The sequence below is a fragment of the Sceloporus undulatus genome, chromosome 7, assembly GCF_019175285.1.
Source record: "Sceloporus undulatus isolate JIND9_A2432 ecotype Alabama chromosome 7, SceUnd_v1.1, whole genome shotgun sequence".
Taxonomy (NCBI): Eukaryota; Metazoa; Chordata; class Lepidosauria; order Squamata; family Phrynosomatidae; genus Sceloporus; species Sceloporus undulatus.
Genome location: NC_056528.1, coordinates 36,037,966 through 36,059,375, shown reverse-complemented (window position 1 = coordinate 36,059,375; position 21,410 = coordinate 36,037,966). Strand labels below are relative to the sequence as shown.

General features: G+C 39.2%; 1 protein-coding gene across 3 annotated transcripts in view; it reads right to left on the bottom strand.

Annotated features, from left to right (window-relative positions):
- The window catches only part of MTM1 (myotubularin 1), a 42,971-nt gene that overhangs the window by 8,160 nt on the left and 13,401 nt on the right, over positions 1-21,410 (bottom strand). For all 3 annotated transcript variants that reach the window (XM_042479387.1, XM_042479388.1, XM_042479386.1), the window contains 7 exons: positions 20,566-20,676; positions 19,368-19,469; positions 9,027-9,110; positions 7,258-7,407; positions 6,373-6,561; positions 2,581-2,766; positions 2,238-2,444 (listed from right to left, as the gene is read on the bottom strand). In XM_042479387.1, coding sequence (XP_042335321.1) covers positions 2,238-2,444; positions 2,581-2,766; positions 6,373-6,561; positions 7,258-7,407; positions 9,027-9,110; positions 19,368-19,469; positions 20,566-20,676 — 1,029 coding nt within the window. The remainder of the gene's footprint in view (positions 1-2,237; positions 2,445-2,580; positions 2,767-6,372; positions 6,562-7,257; positions 7,408-9,026; positions 9,111-19,367; positions 19,470-20,565; positions 20,677-21,410) is intronic.

Here is a 21,410-nt window from a genome sequence, read left to right as displayed (position 1 = left end):
TACTTTCCATTTTCAAAAAATTGAACAATGTATGCTGAAGTGTCAATTTTTCATCACCAAATGATACAACTCATTTATTCAAAGGCATCTCTATTTGCAAAACAACTTCCAACTAGATGGCACAAGCAGAGACTTTTAAAATTGATTTGGAACTGTTTTCAAAAGGCACATTAGTTTATTACTGAAGCAGCAGTTAGCTGCTAAACTTTCAGAGTTATGCTCCTGTGCTGCAATGTGGTTTTGCTTAAGGCAAAGATTTAAAAGCCATGTCTCTTTGGTCTGGGAAAATCTGCTCAAGAACACAGTTAGCTTTGACAGGCCAGGTTTGCTTTAATGGCCTAATGGGAAACTAACACATATAAATCATGTTTATGTACATGATAGTGAGACACAAAATACTATTCTTTAAATCAGTGCTAAATCAGCAATGGTAATGGAACAGTCCAATCCGGTGAGTATGGTTTTGGTCTATGCTAATTTACAATATATTTTGTTGTTTACATACAATGAAGCTTGAAGCTAATGGCAAGATTTTTCAATTTTTAAAAGAAGATGCAAGCAAATGCTTTTCCAGCCACTTTGCACTCAAAGAAATGCTATTTCAAAAAGGTCTATAAAATCTTACCATCAACATTCCTGGAGGAAACACACACAAAATGCAGAATGAGCCTGTAGTTGAACTGAGTCTTCTAAGTGTTAAAATAACTTTAGTTAATCAAATCCCAATTATCAGGTATCTTCAGAATACACTTACACACTAACTGCTGCAAATAAGGTGTAAAAAAGTAGAAAGCATGTGCTTTAGGACTACCCTACAACACTGATGACAACCTTGTGCAATAATGTGCTCACCCGCTCTACATCTCAGCTTAAAGCTACCAGAGAAGGTGGGATGGTGTTATCTTCACATTGCAGACAGGCATGTGATTAAGACAGTCTGAATGTTTTTGATGGACATATGGGTGGGCCACATATTGAGCTGAAAATAAATTTTAACTAGGAATTTTCTAGTTTTCACCTCACTCTCTTAGCCATATGTTACATCAGACGTTGGAAACAACCTGGAGGATCACTCAGTTGGGAGAAGTGAGTGATTGTGCCTGCCAGCCTCCAGCTGTCCATGTAAGGTTAGAAATATCTGTATTATGGCATCCACACCTGAAACACTGAGCAATCAAATTTAAGTTTTATGTATATGTATAATGAATATGTTCCATCCCACAGGCACATGGTAATATTGGCAAGAGAAAATGTACCCTCCTCCACACAATGAGCCAGAGTAGGACATCAGCTACTCTCTGAATCTGTCCAGAGTGATGACGCACTGATGCCATTTTACATTAATCTTGTTCAAAGAAGTGCTTGGAATTTTGCATGCTTTGGCATTTTGATAGACCTATTTGACAATTCGATTTCCCAAACATAACTGACATAGACATGCCTGAAAACAGCTCATTCTCAAATTGCCTTTTTATTTTTCTGGGCAAGGTACAACGCTGTGATCTTACTGCAATTTCTCCACTTTAGATGTAGGTGTTATCTTTGGTTTTCCATTCTCTTTTTCCTCCAGTTTACTTTTGCTGAATTTAACTCAGTGAAACAGTCACCTATCAAAACCACTATATTTAACAAAGCTTAATCTATATGGATGCTACCATTCAGACTCCAATGGCATAGTTCTGCCGGATCTTGCACAGAGACTCTGCCACTCATTCCTGCAGCCTCCTGAAAAGTTAAAATACCTACTCTAAAAGGCTGGGAAACACTCTGGAGCAAGTTTTAAACATCACGGAGGGCTGTAGCAGGAGGAGATGGGGTAGAAAGTCCCAATTCCACTTCCATTTGATTCTGAAGTATCCCAAGGGACCTAAGCAACTGAATGCTTTTATACTCTAGGTTAGTTCCAGACTAAGTCAGTTGCATTAAAAAATTAAAAGGCATAAGTCATTAATGATTCTTCATGTTGACTTTACCGGCCTATCGTCTGTAGACAGAATACTTGGCATTTTTAGTGCTGAGTGTTTTATTGCCACAATTAGTGCCACATTTTATCTGTGGACAGAATAACTTGGCATTTTCTCCTTTGAATGGCTGGAGTACTTCACACACATCGCCCTGCCCCCCCCAAATAACCTTAGGTAAGCTAGACTTATGTTACACCTGGGGGAAGTGAGGCAGAGTAATAGTTGTAATAGTCATAATGTTGACTCTGCAGCTTGATTTTTAATTGCTCTCACCGAAGCAAACTTGTGTCCAAAGCTTATCCACTCCTTTTGTACCAATACTTCAAAGCCCAAAATTGTACGGTAGTAGCTGTCCAACATCAACATAGCTAGAGAGGTGAGCTGTGCTGTGCGGTCCCAACCATCACTGCAGTGTACTAAGACGGAACTTTTTCCAGAGGACACTTTGTCTGCGACTTGAATAGCACCTGTTAAAACAAGCTGACAACAAGGAAGAAAACGTGTTATGTACTGAAATAATTCCAAAACCCGAGGTCTTGCAATTTTAATTAAAAGAACAGCTTGTGCAGGACAGTGGTAAATACACCAACCAAATGCTTTTTTCTCTTAGCCATACCTTGATGTGTTCAAGCCAGTGAGTTGACTCCAGACTAGAGAGCCAGTGAGATTCTTCTACCTGAGGATAAACTATGTCCTTTAGCTTTTTCAAGGATTCCCGCATGACATGAATATTATGAATATCTAGGAAGAGCAGCTCAGCATTAGGATAGGCATCCTCGCTTTCATACCCTCCTCCAGTTGCCTGGGAATAAAAAGAGTAAGTGTGTACTTAGCATCCATTACATTCCAATAATGGTAATTTTATGAAAAACACAGTTTTTGTTCTTGTTAACTGCCCTTGAGTTGACCTTGACTCTTGGCGACTCTGGATGGGATATCTCCAAAACCTTTGTCCTCAACTGCTCTGCTGAGGTCCTGCACTCTCTTTGAGTCCAGCCATCTGGCATGTGGTACTCCTCTCTTCCTACTGCCCTCTATCTTTCCCAGCATCATTGTCTTTTCCAATGATGCATGCCTTCTCATGATGTAGTCAAAGTACAACAACCTCAGTCTAGTCTCCCTGGTTTCCAGGGAGAGCTTGGGCTTAACCTATTCTAGAAATCATTTGTTTGCCTTCTTGGCCATTCATGGTACTCTCAGCACTCTTCTCCAGCACCACATCTCAAGTGAGTTCATTTTCTTTCTCTCGGCTTTCTTCACTGTCCAGCTTTCACATCCGCACATGGCGATGGTGATTTGTCAAATCTAAGGTGGCTACATGCCACATTTTAAACACTGTAAAAAGTTCATGAGTTCAACTTGCTGTTGTTGTTGTTTGCCCTCAAGCATTTCCAACCTATGGCAACCCTAAGGTGATCCTACCATAGGCTTTTCTTGGTAGGGTTTTGTTGTAGCTTTTACGATCCTCTGAGGATGAGAGAGGATGACTTGCCCAATGTCACCCAGTGGGGATTCGAATCTTAAGGATCTTAGTCTAATACTCAAACCATTATAACATGCTAGCTCAGTTCAGATTAGAATATATTAAAATATTTCCTACTGGTCAGCCAGTCTGCTTCCAAGTATAATTCATTAAGTGTTGGTTATGACAATATTACATGCCCTACATGCCCTGAGCCCACACTATCTGTAGGACCATGTCTTCTTCCATGAGCCTTCCTTAGCAATAAGATCTTGAGAGGAGGCCACTCTTTTGATCTCACCACCTCCATAGGCATGTTTGACAGGAATGCAAGAAAGGGCTTTCCCTGTGGCTGCTCCCAGATCCTGAGGAGGCTGACTCTTTCCTTGCTGTCTTTTTGTTGGCAGGCAGATGAAGACTCTTCTATTCCAGCAGGCTTTTGAGACATGGTTCTTTTACATATAAAAGTCTGCTGTTACTTTTTCCTGTATTGCTTTTATTCTTTACTTTTAAATTAATGTTCTAAATAGTTTTGATTCTACAGTCAGGTTTTTTAAAAAAATGTTTAATGTCATAATTAACAAAAGAAATCATTAACAAACCAAAAAGATGGGTGAAATCAGTAAGTCGTATGTAACAAAACAAAGCAGTCAATTCATTACGGTTCCAGGGCTCCAGAGAAAGAATGGAGCCATTGTTGATTGATTTGGACACTGTCCTGTAATAGAGTCCAATGTGATGCAAAGGTGGTTTCAGCTGATGTTAATTTTTCTTTACTTACTCAACCCAAAATAAAAAGGACAGCATTTTCCCCCCAATAAATGTGTCTTGACTAGAGGCCTTTATGTCGTCTGAGAGCTGTTTCCATGAGCCAGGTTTCCCAAACTCACCTCCACCCACTGTCCATTGAGAGATCTGACATTTCTGTAGACAGTCTAATACTATTTTATTCTCAACTTTTTCTATGTTTTTAGCTAAATGTAGCTGTATTTCTTTTAGCTTATAACAGTCCTTGAGCCCAATTCTGGGGAAAAGACAGGGTATAAATAAAGAGATGGATAGATGGATGACACAAGCTATCCCAGAGTTTCTATAAGAGGATATGTCTGGAAAGGTATTTCCTCCTTTTTTGAAAAAGACAGGTCTGAATAAAAGCAAGTGTGATTAAACACAGTCCTATTTGGTTGTTATTTAGCATCATAAGCATTTGTCCAATAAGCACTGTTTTAATCACAGCCTCAGGGCCATTTAATTCTAAACATTAGTTTCTTTCTCTCTCTCTTTTTTTTTTTAAACCTTTTCCAATTCAAGCTTTGGCTTCAGGATATTTTTTCCCTGCCAAGCATGCTTTAAAAAAATAACTACATGGTGCTACAAAGAAAACAAGTTTCCATAAGCTTCCTAAGGAAAGTAGCTGTTGTGTCTGGCCCAGGGCTTGGTACTGCAGAATAAAATACAAAAAGCACACATTCTAAAGAGTTATGGAAAATCTGAACAGACTTTCCAAGGCACATTTTCTGTCAACACATTCCCCAACAAATATTATGCTGAATATGCCCAACCATAAGGAAAAAAAAGTGTTTCTATCTATCATGTATAAAGAGGTATGTTACAAAAGCCTATCTAGGTCCTGTCTGTCTGGAGCAAAGAGAGACAGTTAATTTTAGCTATGGACAGGCTGAGTAATCCTGGGGTGTGGACTGAGAAACAACAAAGCAATGGGAGTAGCCAGATTGCAGGAGGGAAGGAATGCAGCCACTAGACGTCTCATAAACAGCTTCTAGATTCTGCATTTTACTCCATTTAATGATTACAACAATGAAATTTCCCCATTATTTCCAAAGTTTGAAGTCAGAATTAATTCAGGCTTCTTGGATCAAGCTTTTCCAAAGAAAAGGGTTACCAGAAAATTCTGATTATAACATGCTTCACATAAAATGCACGTAAGCATGTATGTCCAACATTTCCTATGCAAGCCCACCTGTGCCTCACGATCTGCTCTACCACCACCACCATCATCATTCCACCTTTTTCCCAGTCTGGGATTCAAGGTGGCTTACAATAAAGAAAACAACAACAACACATAGTTAAAATTCACAAAATACAAGTTAAAAGGTGATCAAAAATTAAACCAGTCAAAAACACAGACCATTACATATAAACAGCACAACAAAACAGCAGATATAAAGTCCAGCATATTGTTGCAGTGGGATTGGCTTTGTAAAATCAGTCCTCACAGGCCTGTTGAAACAGATAAGTCTTTGGATGTCTGGAAAACAAGAGTAGGGAGGGTGACAGTCTAATCTCTTTGGGAATGGAGTTCCAGAGTCTGGGAGCAGCCACCAAGAAGGCCCTCTCCTGTGATCTCCCATCAGATGTACTTGTCCTTGCTCTGAGTATCACTTATCAATACATTTAAATTCATTGGCCTTTGTAAGGTTGCAAGGTATTTTTGACTAAACAAGCACTTTGGGGTGATGGGAATTCAGTTATGTGGGGAAGGTACAAACTGAACTAGCTGACCACTTCTATGTAGTTTTCCCGTGGCTTTACTGGTATTAAATGTATCTACCTCTATTTTATTATTCTTGTATTTTAAAACTTATTTTTGTTAGTCACTTAGAATTTACTAACATTAGTACAATAAGCAAGAAAGAACTGTTTTAAAGTAACAAAATCTAGAGATATCCATAGCCGTCTTTGGCTACAAATTTTAAATCCTGTTAGCAGGAACCTGTGTCTCCACCACAAGATTTCCTTCAAACCAATTCTATGTCTGTTTAAAAATGATAAAGATTTGGTCAACCACTAGCACTGACTGTTCAGAATAAAATGTCATCAGCCAATCAAAACTGTGAAATAGCAACCATTTCTATAGCCCAACTAATGTTATTAATTTTAAAAGGCTTAACTATCATCTTCAATACTATACAGTCATCTGCTTACCTTATTGGCTACAGCATTTACATTGGGCCTGGCATCATAGATGGCCAGTTTTGAGAGCTGGCCATTTGTGTCTCTTATGATCTCAAGGTATCTTTCATCGTCTTTGTTTCTTTTGCCACTCATCCCAACAAGAGGCTGGCTGGAGCGTGTGATAACAGCCTGGTTCTCAGGATGGATCCACGATAACACCTAATGGAGTACAAAATACTCAGTTAGAACCTGACTGATTTCCACAAAGCTTCCTGCAGATTCTCTATCCTCTAAGGGATAGAGAATCAGCAAAATCTGCCCCTTAAATGTTACAGGAATGGGCACGAGTAACTTCTTTCCCACTGGTTTCTCTCATGTTACTCACATAAACATTAAGGAACTGCAAGATAATACCACTCCTCTTACAAAAGCACCCCAAAATAATCACTTTAAAAGGAACTTAGAATATATTCATCTCCTACCAAGAAAAAAATAATAGGCAGACATACAGAAAGTTACATATTTAGAAAACAGCCCAACAAATACTGACAGGGCTGTTCCAACCAAGGTAAAGCTTAACAGAGGTTCCAATCCAGTTCATCTAAAAAGTGCATTCTTTTCTGTTTCCAAATTCTAGGCCTTTGATATGGCAAAAATGCTAGGAAATGAAGGAACGAAGATTAAGTTATCATGCAACATTGCAATTAAATCTTTAGTCAAAGATACAGCACAGTTTATCTTTGGGAAATGTTAAAGTGCTTCAGAAGAATGGAGACATAGGCAAGAAAAATAAATTCAATGGATTTTATTGCGGAATACACTGTACTGTATATCAAAAAGTTACATGCGCTCCTATACTCGTTGTTTAGTAGTTTTCTGCTACACAAAACAATGTTCATGGCTTATATCACTTACTGGTATTCTACCTCGGGATCTAAAGGCAGACACTTTTTTGAGATCCTCATCTGTGGCATTATATGGCACTACCAGAAGTGATGGATACGTGTCACACAGTGCATAATGCTCATTGAGAAATGTTATCCTCCACTGTTCATTAGGCAGACCCTGAAAGAGAAAAGGGGTACAGGTTGAGTCTCCTTTATCCAAAATGCTTGGGACTAGAGTTTGGATTTTGTATTTTGGGGGATTTTGGATACCTACATAATGAACTACCTTGGAGATGGGACCCACGTCTAAACACAAAATTCATTTATGTTTCATATACACCTTATAAACATAGCCTGAAGATAATTTTATGTAGTATTTTAAATAATTTCTGCGCATGAAACAAAGTTTGTGGATACTGAACCCTCAGAAAGCAAAAAGGTCGCTATCTCAGCCACCCACGAAAAAGGTTTTGGATTTTGAAATATTTTGGATTTTGGAATTCCAGATAAGGGAGACTCAACCTGTAATATTCACATGCCGTCTTTCAAACAATTGGTGGCTGACAAGCAATATATATGTGTGCTATTATGACCACAGGGTGGCAATAACCTACCAACTTACAATAGGTATCTACATAAATGAGGAACTACAGTAGTGGATATGAACATTAATGCTACACGAGACAAGACATGGCTGAACTTTAGGATATAGAGAAAAAGTCCAATGAGAAGAGACTGTTTTCTGTCAACTGTATCAATTTGATAAGGCTAGTGTTTAGGTTGGAGTGTTTAACGTAAAGCAAAATGAAAAAAAAATAATATGAATTTCCTTTTCCCACAGAAAAATGCCCAACTTTTACCTGATTTAGCACCAAGATTATCAGTGGGAAACAAATGCAAAGAAGTTCTTTTTCAGAAAACCTCATTCTGCAACAGGAGTGGAAAGCCAGTGCTCCACCAGTTGTTGAACTACAAGAACCATCATCCATCATTATTACCCACAATGAGGAGAACTGAAGTTCAACAACAGTAGAAGCAATTTCTTTGCAAAGACACTTGTGACCTAACAGGATACTAAATGAGCCTGTATTCCCAAAGCCTACTGTGAAAGGAATAGTTTCTCACTTATACTATTATTTGTGAAGGTGTTTGAATTCTCTCTTTTTTTTTAGCCTTTCTGTGCCTTAAAATGTTGGACTATATTTACAGGACTGAGTATCAATACATATTTTATGTATCGATAGATATCAATTATTTTGAGTATTGATACTTATTTTAACACACCAGCAAAAGTACAAGGGGAGAAATCCAAGAATTAAATGTGTTGCATAAATACATTTCAAGTTTTGAGTATATATTCATGTGTATTTTTCATGATACAGTATAAGAGGAAGTTTTAGAATGGTTCTGGTATTTCTTCAGAGCACTTTAGTAGACTCTGCTCTTCATTCTGTGCATTTTCTTTTTTTAATCCACAGTGTACAACTCTGAAGATCAAGTCTACACTAAATCAAGAATTCTTGCATTTTTCTTTTATTAAAATAAATAAATAAATCTGTTTTTAAATGCAATGCAACAGGCCACCACTGGTTTTATATCACAGCTGTCAAAGTTTATTTCACAAGCTATGCTTTTCAGGCTCATAACTTAAGAATAAAATGTCTCCAATATCCTATTTCTCTATCCATTTAACCCAATTCAAGCCCATACTAGAAAGTAAACCTGTAGAAATGATCTCATTTTTTAAAACCCCTGTAGAAAAACAGATTTGCAGGTGTTGAGATAAAGACAACTTACTTGTCTTCTGTATTCTATCATAGGATTGTAAACCAGCCAACCATTTTCAGAAAACTTTTCTTCATTTAGAAATGCGAAGAAAGGCTGTAATGATAGAACAAAAATTAGTAGATGAAATTCCAACTGAAGAATGCACCTATAAGACCAGTCTTCAATCACACACCCCAAATTAATATCTATATGAAAATCATACACTTAAACATTGAAGAATTTTCCTGCCTATTAAAAATCATGCTTTCATTTTTCACTAGGACAAATGCCAAAGCAGGAAGAGCTTATCTGAAAGCCTAGTTAGAAGCATTTCTCTCTTCCATCAAACAGAGAGAGATGTCTTGTCAAGATGAAGATAATCCAATAACACTTACAATCATTATTGCGTAAAAGAGATTATTTGCCATCATGAAGAGATAACTTGCCTATTGTTTGTCTGAGGAAAGATGCTTGAAGCAATTTGGTGCAGACTCAACACTATCCAACCCTTACAGGATCAGGAAATAAACATGGAATTGAACAAACTCTAAAAATGTATCTCAACCCAAGCTCCCCAGCCATGTATAGCAGTTGTTTTTGCATGATCATTATTCCATTTCAAACTCTGATTACATGTCCTGGGTTAGGACCAAATCCTAAATAGTGTTAACAATTGTTAACAGTGAAGATTGGGGAAGGTGGGATTATATGGTTTCCAAATGCCATTGGACTACATTTCCTAAAATTAGCTAACCTGGATAGGGCTGATGAGAGCTGTAGTTTAAAAAAAATATATTGAGAAGACTTTTGGAGTAAACATAATAATAGGGAGAAAGAAAAACTGGTGGGTGCACACATGATACCATTCAAGGCCCACTCCTCAAGTCAGAGCAGAAGAGGTCAACCAAACCTTTATCTATATCTGCAATCTAAGCTAGAACCACTCGGGAATTCAAGGTTGTTAACATTAAAAACGTCACCCAAAATGAATCAAACTAATGTTTGCAAATGTAATGCAGCTGATTTTTGTGCCTGGGGAAAGGGAGGGAGCGGGGAGGGGAGCACACATTCCTCTCTTAAATCCTTGTCACACATATAAGAGCCCTCTCTGCCTCAATTCCCAACATTTAAATGATTTCTGGTTTGTTTAAGAATTGGCAAGCAAGGGTGAAAGTGAGGTGAACTGAACATGAAGAGTATTCTGTGAGGTACAGGGGAACTTGGCAGATGTTACTAGAAAGATCTCCTGCTGCTACTGAAAAGTGAGATGTTAAAATATGGCAAACTGCAGTAATTGGGCATCTTTATAGCATACAGAAACTGTTCCTTTCCCCTTGTTTTTAACAAGCTGGGAAAAATAACTCTGGGGAAGCAGCAAAAAATAAAAATAAAAATGCAACTATGTTTGAAAGAAAGTAATTCCAAGACTAAAAAAGCAAAACACTGAGCCACATTCTCACTGAAATTCTAATACGCAAGCATGTGTGACAGAAAATAAAACCCTCTCCATAAAAATGATTAAAATTATTTTATATGCTTCCAAACAGAACAGCAAATCTGCAATAATATTTTCTGCACACTTCCCTGAAGATGCAGATTCCGTCTACTGAAATAAATTATCCAGTCTACATATGCCGTATGGATAGAAAAGCTGGTATAAGTCCCATGCCAGCATTTTAGCCATAAAAATAATTTGGCTTTGTCTCTGTCTTTGGCATTTAAAACATCAAGTGTTTCAAACAATCATCGCCCAAGGTGAAGTGGCAGAAAGAAATAATAAAGAGCGCTGACAAGAGAAAGGTCACTACATGTTGTGTATCCTTTATCTGAAATACTCCAAAATCCACTAACTTTTTGAGTATCGACATGATAGGGCAACAGCAAGTGGCAGCAAGCCCTAGCCACCAGGGGGCATTATTTCTGGGGAGGGGAGAGGACCAGGAGGGAGATGGCACAGATGAGTTCACAACCAAATTCTGCACAAGTGGTATTGCTCCTCCTCCTCCATTGCCACCCCTCTACCAAAATGAGACTAGAACGGGATGCAACAGCAGTGGCTGCTCCTGACTATCTCCAATCCTGGTCCAGAGGAGAGCCACGCACCAAAAAACCAACTACCCACATCTGCTTTCCACCACTTCCACCTCCAGATCCCAGATTCCAGTTAGTGCCTTTCCTACCCAAGTCGTCTGCGCATGGGAACCCCAGTAGTTGCAGCCAACACCGGCGGTGATGGTGGCAGGGTTGCCAGCTGCCTGCTTCTGTCTTTGAGGCAGCAGCTGTAGCACTCCTGCTCCAGCATCGCTCTGCAGCAGCATCTCTCTCCAGTCTCACTGCTGGGGTTGGCTGAAATTGCTGCATTTCCATGTGCAAAAGTTCTGGGTAGGAAAGGCACTGACTGGAATCTGGGATCTGGAGGTGGAAGGGGGGGGGGGGGGGGGGGGGAGAGGAGGGCTCTTTTTTTTAGCATGGGGCTCTCTTCTGGTTGTCAGAAGCCACCACTGTCGCATCCTGCTCTAGACCTCACTTTGGCTGGCAGTGGCAGTAGAGAAGGAAGAGCGCAAAGTTTAGCTGTGAACGCAGACGTACTGTCTCTGTCTCCCTCTTTCTCACTGGAAGTGGGGAAGCCTTAAAAATTAGTTCTGGTGGCCAGGGCTTGTCGCTGCCTCCACTGCTGTGTGTTTGTGTCTTCAAGCTGCCTGTCAATATATGGCTAGCCCATGATTTTCAGAGGGTTTTCTTAGGTGGTTTCATAGGGTTTTCTTTCCTCTGAAAAGCATAGCTTACAGCACCTGGTATTCGCTGGCAGACTCCCATCCAAATACTAGCCAGGGCTGATCCAGCTTGGCTTCTATGATCTGATAAAATCTGGTGCCTTCAGGGTATTGAGGCTGCTGCCCAAGGCCATTGTATATACCTGTATTCCAAAATCCAAAATCTCAAAAATCTGAAACACGTCTGCTCCCAAGTATTAATATTGCAGTTTACAGATACTTAGGATTTCTTTAAAAATAAACAAACAAACAACTAGCTAAATTCATAATATACATTTTCCACATGAGTAGTATTAACACAGCTTTGAATTAAATGTAAAAACTACTTCTATCTGCATCTTAGGCATAGCACAATATAAAAAAGTGGACGTTCTACAGTTTAATGTTTAAAGGGGGGAACTGCTTTTAGCAAAGTACTTGTATAAGTCAATACTCAAAAACATTGTATGTATGAATCTGACTGATGTCAGCTCTTTGACCATTTCTCTGTGTTCTTCAGCTACCAAAAGACAGCACAAAGTACAGGACCTTCTTTGTTGTGGCACAAAGACTGTTGTAACCTATCCCATGGAAGGTCTCCATGAATCGACCTCTGCCCACTTTCGGACAATCAGTCAAAACACAGAAGATTCAGAGGATTCTTAGCAGCAACCATTGAACAATTGCACTGGATTAAATCCAATGTTAGTCCTACATAGAGCAGACCAATCAAAATGAATAGTCTCGCTAAGGACAACTAACTTTAATCCCATTTATTCTAATGGGGGTACTCTAAGGAGGATTAATGTTATCTGTTTCACATTCTAGTCTGTTCTCTGAAAACTTAAATTATGCTTCCTGCTTAGTTTTTTAGGCTCACGGTACAGTATTATTTCTTGATGCAGATTTCCTCCTCTCATTATTACTGGGGTTGGGGAGAGAAAATACAAGGGTAGGACGAGAACACTTTGAAATTTTCACTGTATAACAACACACTGCTGGAACAGCTTAATAGTGCACCAGGTATAGAATAATCTACCAAAAAGCCTTATTCAACATAGCAGCAGCTGTTATTTTGAGAGTACTCTTGATTAGCGCTTCTCATTGTAAATGCTAGTGAAGAACCAACGATCACAAAGCTAAAGTGATAAGGTAATCATCACCTGATTCAGGAAATAGCCGACCTTAGCCTGGTCTACATGCTCACCTTAAATGGAAAATCAGCTTGCAATCTCATAAATTCCCCTTTTTACAACAATCACCACAACCTAACACAACTTGTTAAAAACAATTTACAGTTGCAAAAAGGCTAGCTTTATGCACATAGATACAGAGTTCAGTTCAGAAAACAAGATCTGTGCAAATTCTATGGCACAACCCTTTGAACAGTCAGAACTCTGTTGTTGTTGTGTGCCCTCAAGTTGTTTCCGACTTATAGCAACCGCAAAAAATAATGATCAGCAAGGATGTACATATATTCAGACTAAATAACAAGAAAATTGAAATAGATTTTCCATACACTGGATCAAACATTGATCAGAACGCAGACAGCAGCCAATAAATCAGAACAAGATTAGGAATGGAAAGGGCAGTTATGAAAGAACTAGACAAAATCCTAAAGTGTGCAGATATACAGCTAAGCATTAAAGTTCAAATTGTCCAAGCCACTGTATTTCCCATTACCATGTATGGATGTAAGAGCTGGACTGTGAAGAAAGAAGATAAGACAATGATGCTGGGGAAAGTAGAGGGTAGCAGAAAGAGAAGAAGATTGCATGCCAGATGGGTGGACTCAATCAGAAGGACCTGAACAAAGAAGTGGAGGATAGGGGGTCTTGGAGACGTCTCATTCACAAGGTCGCCATGTGTCAAGGTAGACTCAAAGGCAGCTAACAACAAAACAACAAGGCAAACCTATCACAGGGTTTTGTTGGCAAAATTTGTTCAGAGCTTTGCCATTGCCTTCCCTTGAGGCTGAGGGCAAATGACTTGCCCAAGGTCACCCAATGAGTATCATGGCTGAGGTGGGAACTGAAACCTGGTCTCCAGAGTCATAGTCCAATGTTCAAACCACTGGCTCTCTACTTCAGCTAACAAGGCAAAGAAGCTTTGTGTAGAACTCTCCCAAAAGGCACGCTTCTTGGGGAAAAAGCAGGGGGGGAGTATTTTGCTTTACCTAATCCAAAGCTTCTATGTCTCTCACTTACCCAACCAAAAAGAATGTCCATATGAGCAGCATATGAAATACTAAATAAAGTGGAATACTTCTCTGCATATGAGATAACAGAAGGGATGCCCATGAGCAGAGCTTCTCATGAAAAACTAATGTACTGGGACAGGAAAGTGTCATCTGCAAATAACTGTGTAGCATTGCAAGGCGGGGGGGGGGGGCACACTATAGGGTTGTTACCCCAGCATGAAATGATAAATGAAAGCATCAGGATCAAGTTGTTCTGGTTGCCAATCCAGCAAGTGCAATTCATCAAGCCAGCTTCAATGAGTCTGCACAACTGTACTTTCTATCTTCCAACCGTATGTAACTTTAAGCTGCAATATCTGCCTTATCTATTTTATATTAAGCTGCTTTTATTACTTAAAAATACAGCAGAGTGTATCTGTACAAAGTGCACTATGTGACAAAGAAAAATATTACCACCTATAAAGATTTTGTTGCTTCAGCAGGTATGTGTGAGAAAGTTTATTTTTGGAGGTTACAGCTTAGGAAGTTATGAACTAAGCATTCACCGTCCTGACCTCTAGATCTGTGTGGGGATTTTGGCTTGCATCTTGTTTTCAGCTGCTATCTAGTTTGTTGGTAATGTTATTACATGATCATTAGCATTTATAGAACACATGAAAGGATGAGAGAAGTCTATGTTTTAGAATATTTCAACAGTAAATGTATTTATTCCGCACAGGCAAAGGTGTGTGCGCACACATGTACATATACTAATATATATATTATAGCTCCCTAAAATATATGTGTTTATATATGTTTAAATGTTTGAAACAATACTTGAGAAAATACTAATAATAGCATAATTATATTATCCTTACAAGTATGATTTTGATCTTGTGAGAATCGCTGTTGTTGCTGTGTGCCTTCAAGTCATTTCCAACTTGGGTTACTCTAAAGTGAATTTATCATGAGGTTTTCTTGGCAAAATTTGTTCAGAGGGGGTCTGCCTTTGCCTTACTCTGAGAATGAGAGAGCATGACTTGCTAAAGGTCATACAAGGGATAAAATTTTAAACCTATATAACAAAAACACATACAGTGTGGTATTCTAGCCTGGTTAATAGAGAATTAACTTCTCATGAACTTAATGGGACCTACGTCTGAGAATATACGTACAGAGTTGTTCTGACCATTTATATTCAAATGAAAATAAGAAGCAAGCTGTTTTGATAGACTGTAAACACACAGTGTTAAGAATAGCTGACTTTAGGGATTGTAAAGAAGGGTTGCTAGTGATATACACACCAATTAAAATAAGATGACTCTGAGTCATGCAACACACCAATTAATATAAGATGGCTCTAACTAAACTTTTTGTGTTACTTAGCTAAAATACTAATTAACCTAGTATTTGTCTTTCCCATTCTGTTTTGGCAGAAAATGAGAATACGTATTTCTGAATGTCAGAAGGCGAAACATACGCAGACACTAGGATCTCTTAAGTCAGCACATGGAAAACTGAAAAGAAGAGTTATGAAACAGCTACCACATTAATAGTATAAAATGGTTATTAAAAAGCAATACTGCTCAGGCATATATGACCTACGACCTGCAAGAGACAGTCACTCACAACTGGCATCTAGCTTCTCCAGTAACACAGGCTATTCTCTATGGGGAAACACTGAACTTAACTACAAAGTTAATTTCAGCAGCCTTTCTCCTCTCCCCAGTTCCACCTGGGACCAAGGAAGGCAGCAGAGGCAAGGCAGCAGTGGGAGGACGCAGCAGGAGTGGTAAGCTTTAAAAGTCACTCCCCCAGCCCTCAAGAAGACCAACCAGCCAGCCAACTCAGCTAAGCCAGAAGCCCAAGCTGAGTTATCCCCTCACCATTGGGACGCTGAGGGCTGCAGCGGTGAACAGCTGGGAGCAAGGAGTGTGGCAAGAGTGGCAGTGTTAAAAGGCCGCTCCTCCATCCCCTCGGAAGAACGGACTCCAGCCAAGCCGGGAGCCCAAGCTAGCTCTAGTGCCAAGTTAAGACTCAAACCAAGAGCCTGTTTTTATCTCTTTTTATTTTTCTTCCATCTCGTGGGATGGCAGGCTGAAGTGGGCAAAGCTGACACTGAATAACGGGTGTGGGCTAGATTAGATATTGTCTCACTGTCTTTTGGAAACATCTAGTGTAACAACATGACAGGATTGAAGGGAGATGGGGGGTATGGGATGGCTGGGGACATGGGAATGAAAATTGAGGTTGTACGGGGCAATGGAAGGTATGGCGATAATAGGGCGAAATTTTGTTACAAAAGACGGCGGGATCGATGTCTGAAAGCGATCCCACATTCAGTTCGCTCTGTTACCCAAAATAGGATGGGGAGCTTATCAACCACACCACAGAACCTTACTTTGTTCCTTTGCAATGCCAGGTCGGTGAAAAACAAGTCACATATCATCTATGACCTCCTTGTGGATGACTTGACCCACCGTTATTTTATTATCGTACTATTTTTAGATTTTATCATTTGTAATTTTAATGCATTAATCCTTTTTAAGGGGGGAAATCGTATATATTGTATTTTTTAAAAGGTTGTACGCCACTTTGATTGTGGTAACAAAAAGCGGGATATAAATTAAAATTTTATTTTTTATTTATTATAAAGTAGTTTCAGTTTGGATGAGAGTAGGCTAGAGGCCCAATGAATTACATTAATCAAAACAATACCAGATAACAGAAGCTTGTTCCTGGAACACTTAGCCACATTCTTCTGAATCACATCACCAGGCCAGTTGAACTTGACACCCAAAGTGAACTAAAAATTTATATTGCCCAAATATGAAATGTTCAGTGAAAAATGCTAGCATTTCTTGCCAAGTGCAGACATAAAAGATATGGACACTATGACAGAGACATCCAGCTGGCTACTAGCCACAATAAACTGCTTATACAAGATTTTATCTGTAATAAATCAGAGATTCAATCCTGTGTCATTTATTGATTAGATTATTCAATTGTAATTGCTCAGTTCAGATAGTCGGACCCAACACTTTTGCTCCTCTTAAATGTTAGTTGCCATCCCAACATCCATATCTTGTCCTCTTAAGTCTCTCTTCCATATTCCTCTGTAGTCATTTTCAAGAACTCAGTGTTTTTGGAGCCAGTTCACAGCACACTCAATTCAGAGCATTTTCTATCCATCAGGAACAGTAGCACTGCAGACATATGCATACATAGTATGTATGTGTATGACTGGCAGGTATGTGTAGACAGGTTATATCTTTACATATGGTCTCTAGGAACACTACAAAAAGTTACTTCCCACATCCCGTCTGAAATAGTGCATTCTGTTATCTCAGTTTTCTACAAACCTACCCTCCTGGATGCATGGATCAGGCCCAAGTGTTAAGCAATCAAGTCACATATATGAATATACAGTGGTACCTCGGGATACGAAATACCCAGGTTACGAAATTTTCGGGATACGAAAAAATCCCACCACTGTACAAATTATGTCCACATCACATCAACCATGTCCAAAAGAATAAAATGCAAGCTCTCTGTGCTGCTACAAATTGTTATTGAATAATTTCTATAGCATTTTTCAATGCACAAAAGAGTACATTTATTTCAAATTAATCAACTGCAAACAGAAGTTCACATATTTTACAGAATAGCCATTTTACAAAACACAAAGCTGTGCTAGGGTTATTAATATTCTCGCAAATGATCACAGGCTGTATGTGGTTGAAACAGTATACCAAGGTTACAGACAACCCTAGATTACTGTTTACAAGCAATGTACTTGCATAAAAATTTAAAAATTAAAGCTAAATGGAAAAAAAAAACACAAGGAGCCCTGGTGGCGCAGTGGTCAAATGCCTGTACTGCAGCCACTCACTCAAAACCACAAGGTTGCGAGTTCAAGACCAGCAAAAGGGCCCAAGCTCGACTCAGGCTTGCATCCTTCCGAGGTCACTAAAATGAGTACCCAGACTGTTGGGGGCAAATTAGCTTACTTGCTCATTGGCTTACTTGCTGTTCACCGCTATGATCTTTGGAATAGCGGTATATAAATAAAACAAATTATTATTATTATTATTTACTTCACAACAGGTTTCATTAGCCTCTCTTGTTTGCAGGACAAAAAACAAAGCAAAAACAAAAACAAATTACAAATTCATGATTTGTTTAGCATGAGGTGTGAATTGAGAGTGACAAGCTACCATATCTGGTCTCAGTGTCACAAAATACAGACAGAGGGTCCATAATTTGGTTTATCACTTGTTAGTGGAGCCAGGATTCTGAAGTGGACTTTTGGACATTTCTGCCTTTGCTTTGGGGGAAGGCATTTTTGGCAATCCATGTAGCTTCAGAATGTCCTGGGGCAGAAAATTGCCCCCTACCCACCCACCCACCTCAGTTATCTAATACCCACCTCTTGTCTATATACTTGTATAGAAACAGCACACATGATACCTCCTGTTTATGAAAACTAATGCCACCATCACTTGAATGGTTTTCAAAGGTGCTAAGAAATGTGTGTGTGTCCACAAAAAATGTTATCAGTATACTGTATTAGGTTCTTCATCTAAGCATACTTGTTGTTAACTGCCCTTGAATCAACTTTGATTCATGACAACCTTGGGAATGAGACATCTCCAGGACCCCCTTATGCCCAACTGCTCTGTTCTGATCCTGCAGGCTCATGGTCATGGCCTCCTTTATTGAGTCTATTCATCTGGCATGCTTTCTTCCTCTCTTTCTGTTGCCCTCCACCTTTCCTAGCATAATTGTCATTTTTAGTGATTCAGTACAACAACCTCAATTTGGACATCTTTACTTCCAGGCAAAGTTCACGCTTGATCTGTTCTAGGATCCATTAATTTCTTTTTGGCCATCCATGGTATCCTCAGCACTCTTCTCCAGCACCACATTTTAAATGAGTTCATTTTCTTTCTATCGCTTTCGTCACTGTCCAGCTCTGGCAGCTGTACATGGTGAAGGGAAATACTATGGCTTGGATGATCCTGACTTTAGTGTTCAATCTTATATCTTTGCAACTAAGGTGCTTGTCTACAGTTCCCCCTCCCAGTTCCAGTCTTTTTGTAATTTTCTGACTGCAATTCTCATTCTGATCAAAGATTGATCAGACGTACGGCAAATCTTTAACTATTTCAATTTCCTTGTTATCTAGGTTGAATTGATGTAAATCCTCCATGTAAAGTAAGTAAGAAATTCAAATTTGAGTAAGCATACTTACTTTGGATTAAATTCCCCTGAAGCTTAAATCTAAGTGAAAATCGTTTGGAAGAGACAGTAAGAATAAAGGGAAGTGTTGCAATGATCTCCAAACTTGCTTTTTGTTTTGAGTTTCTGTTTGTTTGTTATTTTTGTTGTTGTTGTTGTTAAGGGAAGGTATTACAATGTTCAGCAGAACAAACTTACCAAGTTATTTGACTGTGGAAAAGCATATTTGGTCAGGAGCTCAAATATATCTCTTCTACTATGACCTTCTTGTTTCAATGCAAAACGTAGATTTCTCATATCCTACAATTTGAATCACAGAAGGTAAAATTTAAAACAATTACTGTATATACTCATGTATAAGTCGACCTCATGTATAAGTCGAGGGCAGTTTTTGGATCCAAAATCATGGATTTTGATATGACCTGTGGATAAGTTGAGGGGCAAACACTGGAGCATGTTACAAAAGATCTAAAAGGGGGGGGGGGACAAAGCACCACTTCCCTCTCTATAGCTACCTCTCTGGACCTCTCCCAAGCATCAGTCTCGGCATGGAAAAGGGGAAACAAACCTCAGACCTTTCTCTCTCTCTGCCTTTCATCCCCAGGACTCCCAAGGTTCAGGGCTTGCAAAATTAGAGGACAGACCTTTCTCTCTCTCTCTCTGCTTTTCACCCCAGGACTCCAAGGCTCATAGCTTGCAAAAATAGAGGACAGACCTTTCTCTCTCTCTGCCTTTCACCCCCATGACTTCCAGGCAAAATGGGGTACAAGCCAGGGCATACATTGCCTCAGCAACAGCTTGTTAGCTCTGGCTGCGCGGGAAGGCTGAGAGGGAAACAGACACACACACACACACACACAGGGAGAGAGGAGAGCGAGTGCCGGGGCTTCAAACAGGGAGCCATTACAAGGCCACAGAGAAAGGTGGGCACTTCTTCTTTCAAGAAATTTATTAGCATTAACTCACTGCCCCGTACATAAGTCTACCCATGATTTTGGAGTTCATTTTGGGGCATAATTTTTTCAGCTTATAGTCAAGTATATATGGTAAATAAATACAAACAAGTGCATGGGCTAGCTCATAAATCTCAAGTACCCTGGTTTACCCCCTACAAACTTTAATTTTGTGACAGACAAATCAGAAAGCGTTTTCCACATATAAGACAGTTGCTTTCTCAATATGAATAGATAACACAATCCATAATGCACTGAAAGCCCTTGCAGGGTTAATAGACAGGATATGCATTTAAAAAGCAAACAGACAAATAAATATTGTATGAGTTTATTACTCAAAATTTAGGAATCAACAAAAAAGTTTATTTTTCAGTTCACCTATGCTAATATGAGCAAGGGCAAAAACATAGTTGTTGTGACTGTGAAGAATGTGTATATCTTACCTTACAAGTAATATCCAATCCATACGAATTCTCTCCTCTGCTTGACGCACCACCCATTTTCTCAATCCTTGAAATAACACCCAAAGGAACATCTAATATCACCACTGGATCCTAATCAGGGAAAGGATCAAGCAGATTACTCTTAATAGATCACATCTCCACATCTTTTTAAATTAAAAAAAATGTCAATTCAGTGCTGACACATGCCACATTAATTTGATGGAAAATACATTCACACAATGCAATGTGGTCTTAACTTGCCAATCAGGCAGACAGTCTTTGTTTAAAGTGCAGTGCAAATCTAATGTAATATATTGCTAGCAGGCACTGCTTTGAGTTCGCACTACAAAAGCAAAAGTACGAAAAGCAGACTCATTAATAAATAGAAATGTGGGGGTACAAAATTTTGCACACAAGATACATCTATCTTTATCCACAGCTGTCTGGGCTGCTATACCACAATCAACTGAGCACTGAATCAAGTACTGCAAGCTGTAGCGGCTACTGTGTCCTTAGTACATTTTGAAACCAGATCATCAAAGAAAGACAGTGTGATAGAAAAAAACTTGGTGGGGAATTTTCTCCCTTCCCACTCACCAAAAGTAGAACTAAGGTGGAAATATAGGCCAGGAGGACACCTAGCAGAATCTGCAATGCATCTGGCTAAGCTATTGGCTGTTTGGGTTTGGGGAAACTGCACAGCTCCTCTCCTACCCAAGATCTCATCAATGTCATTGAGCTTGTACTTAGGAGCTTTACACATCTCTTTCAGGCTCTGTATGAGTACTAATCAGGGTCCCAAAACCTGGACCACAAAGGGATTAGAGGTTAAAAAATACCTCCTG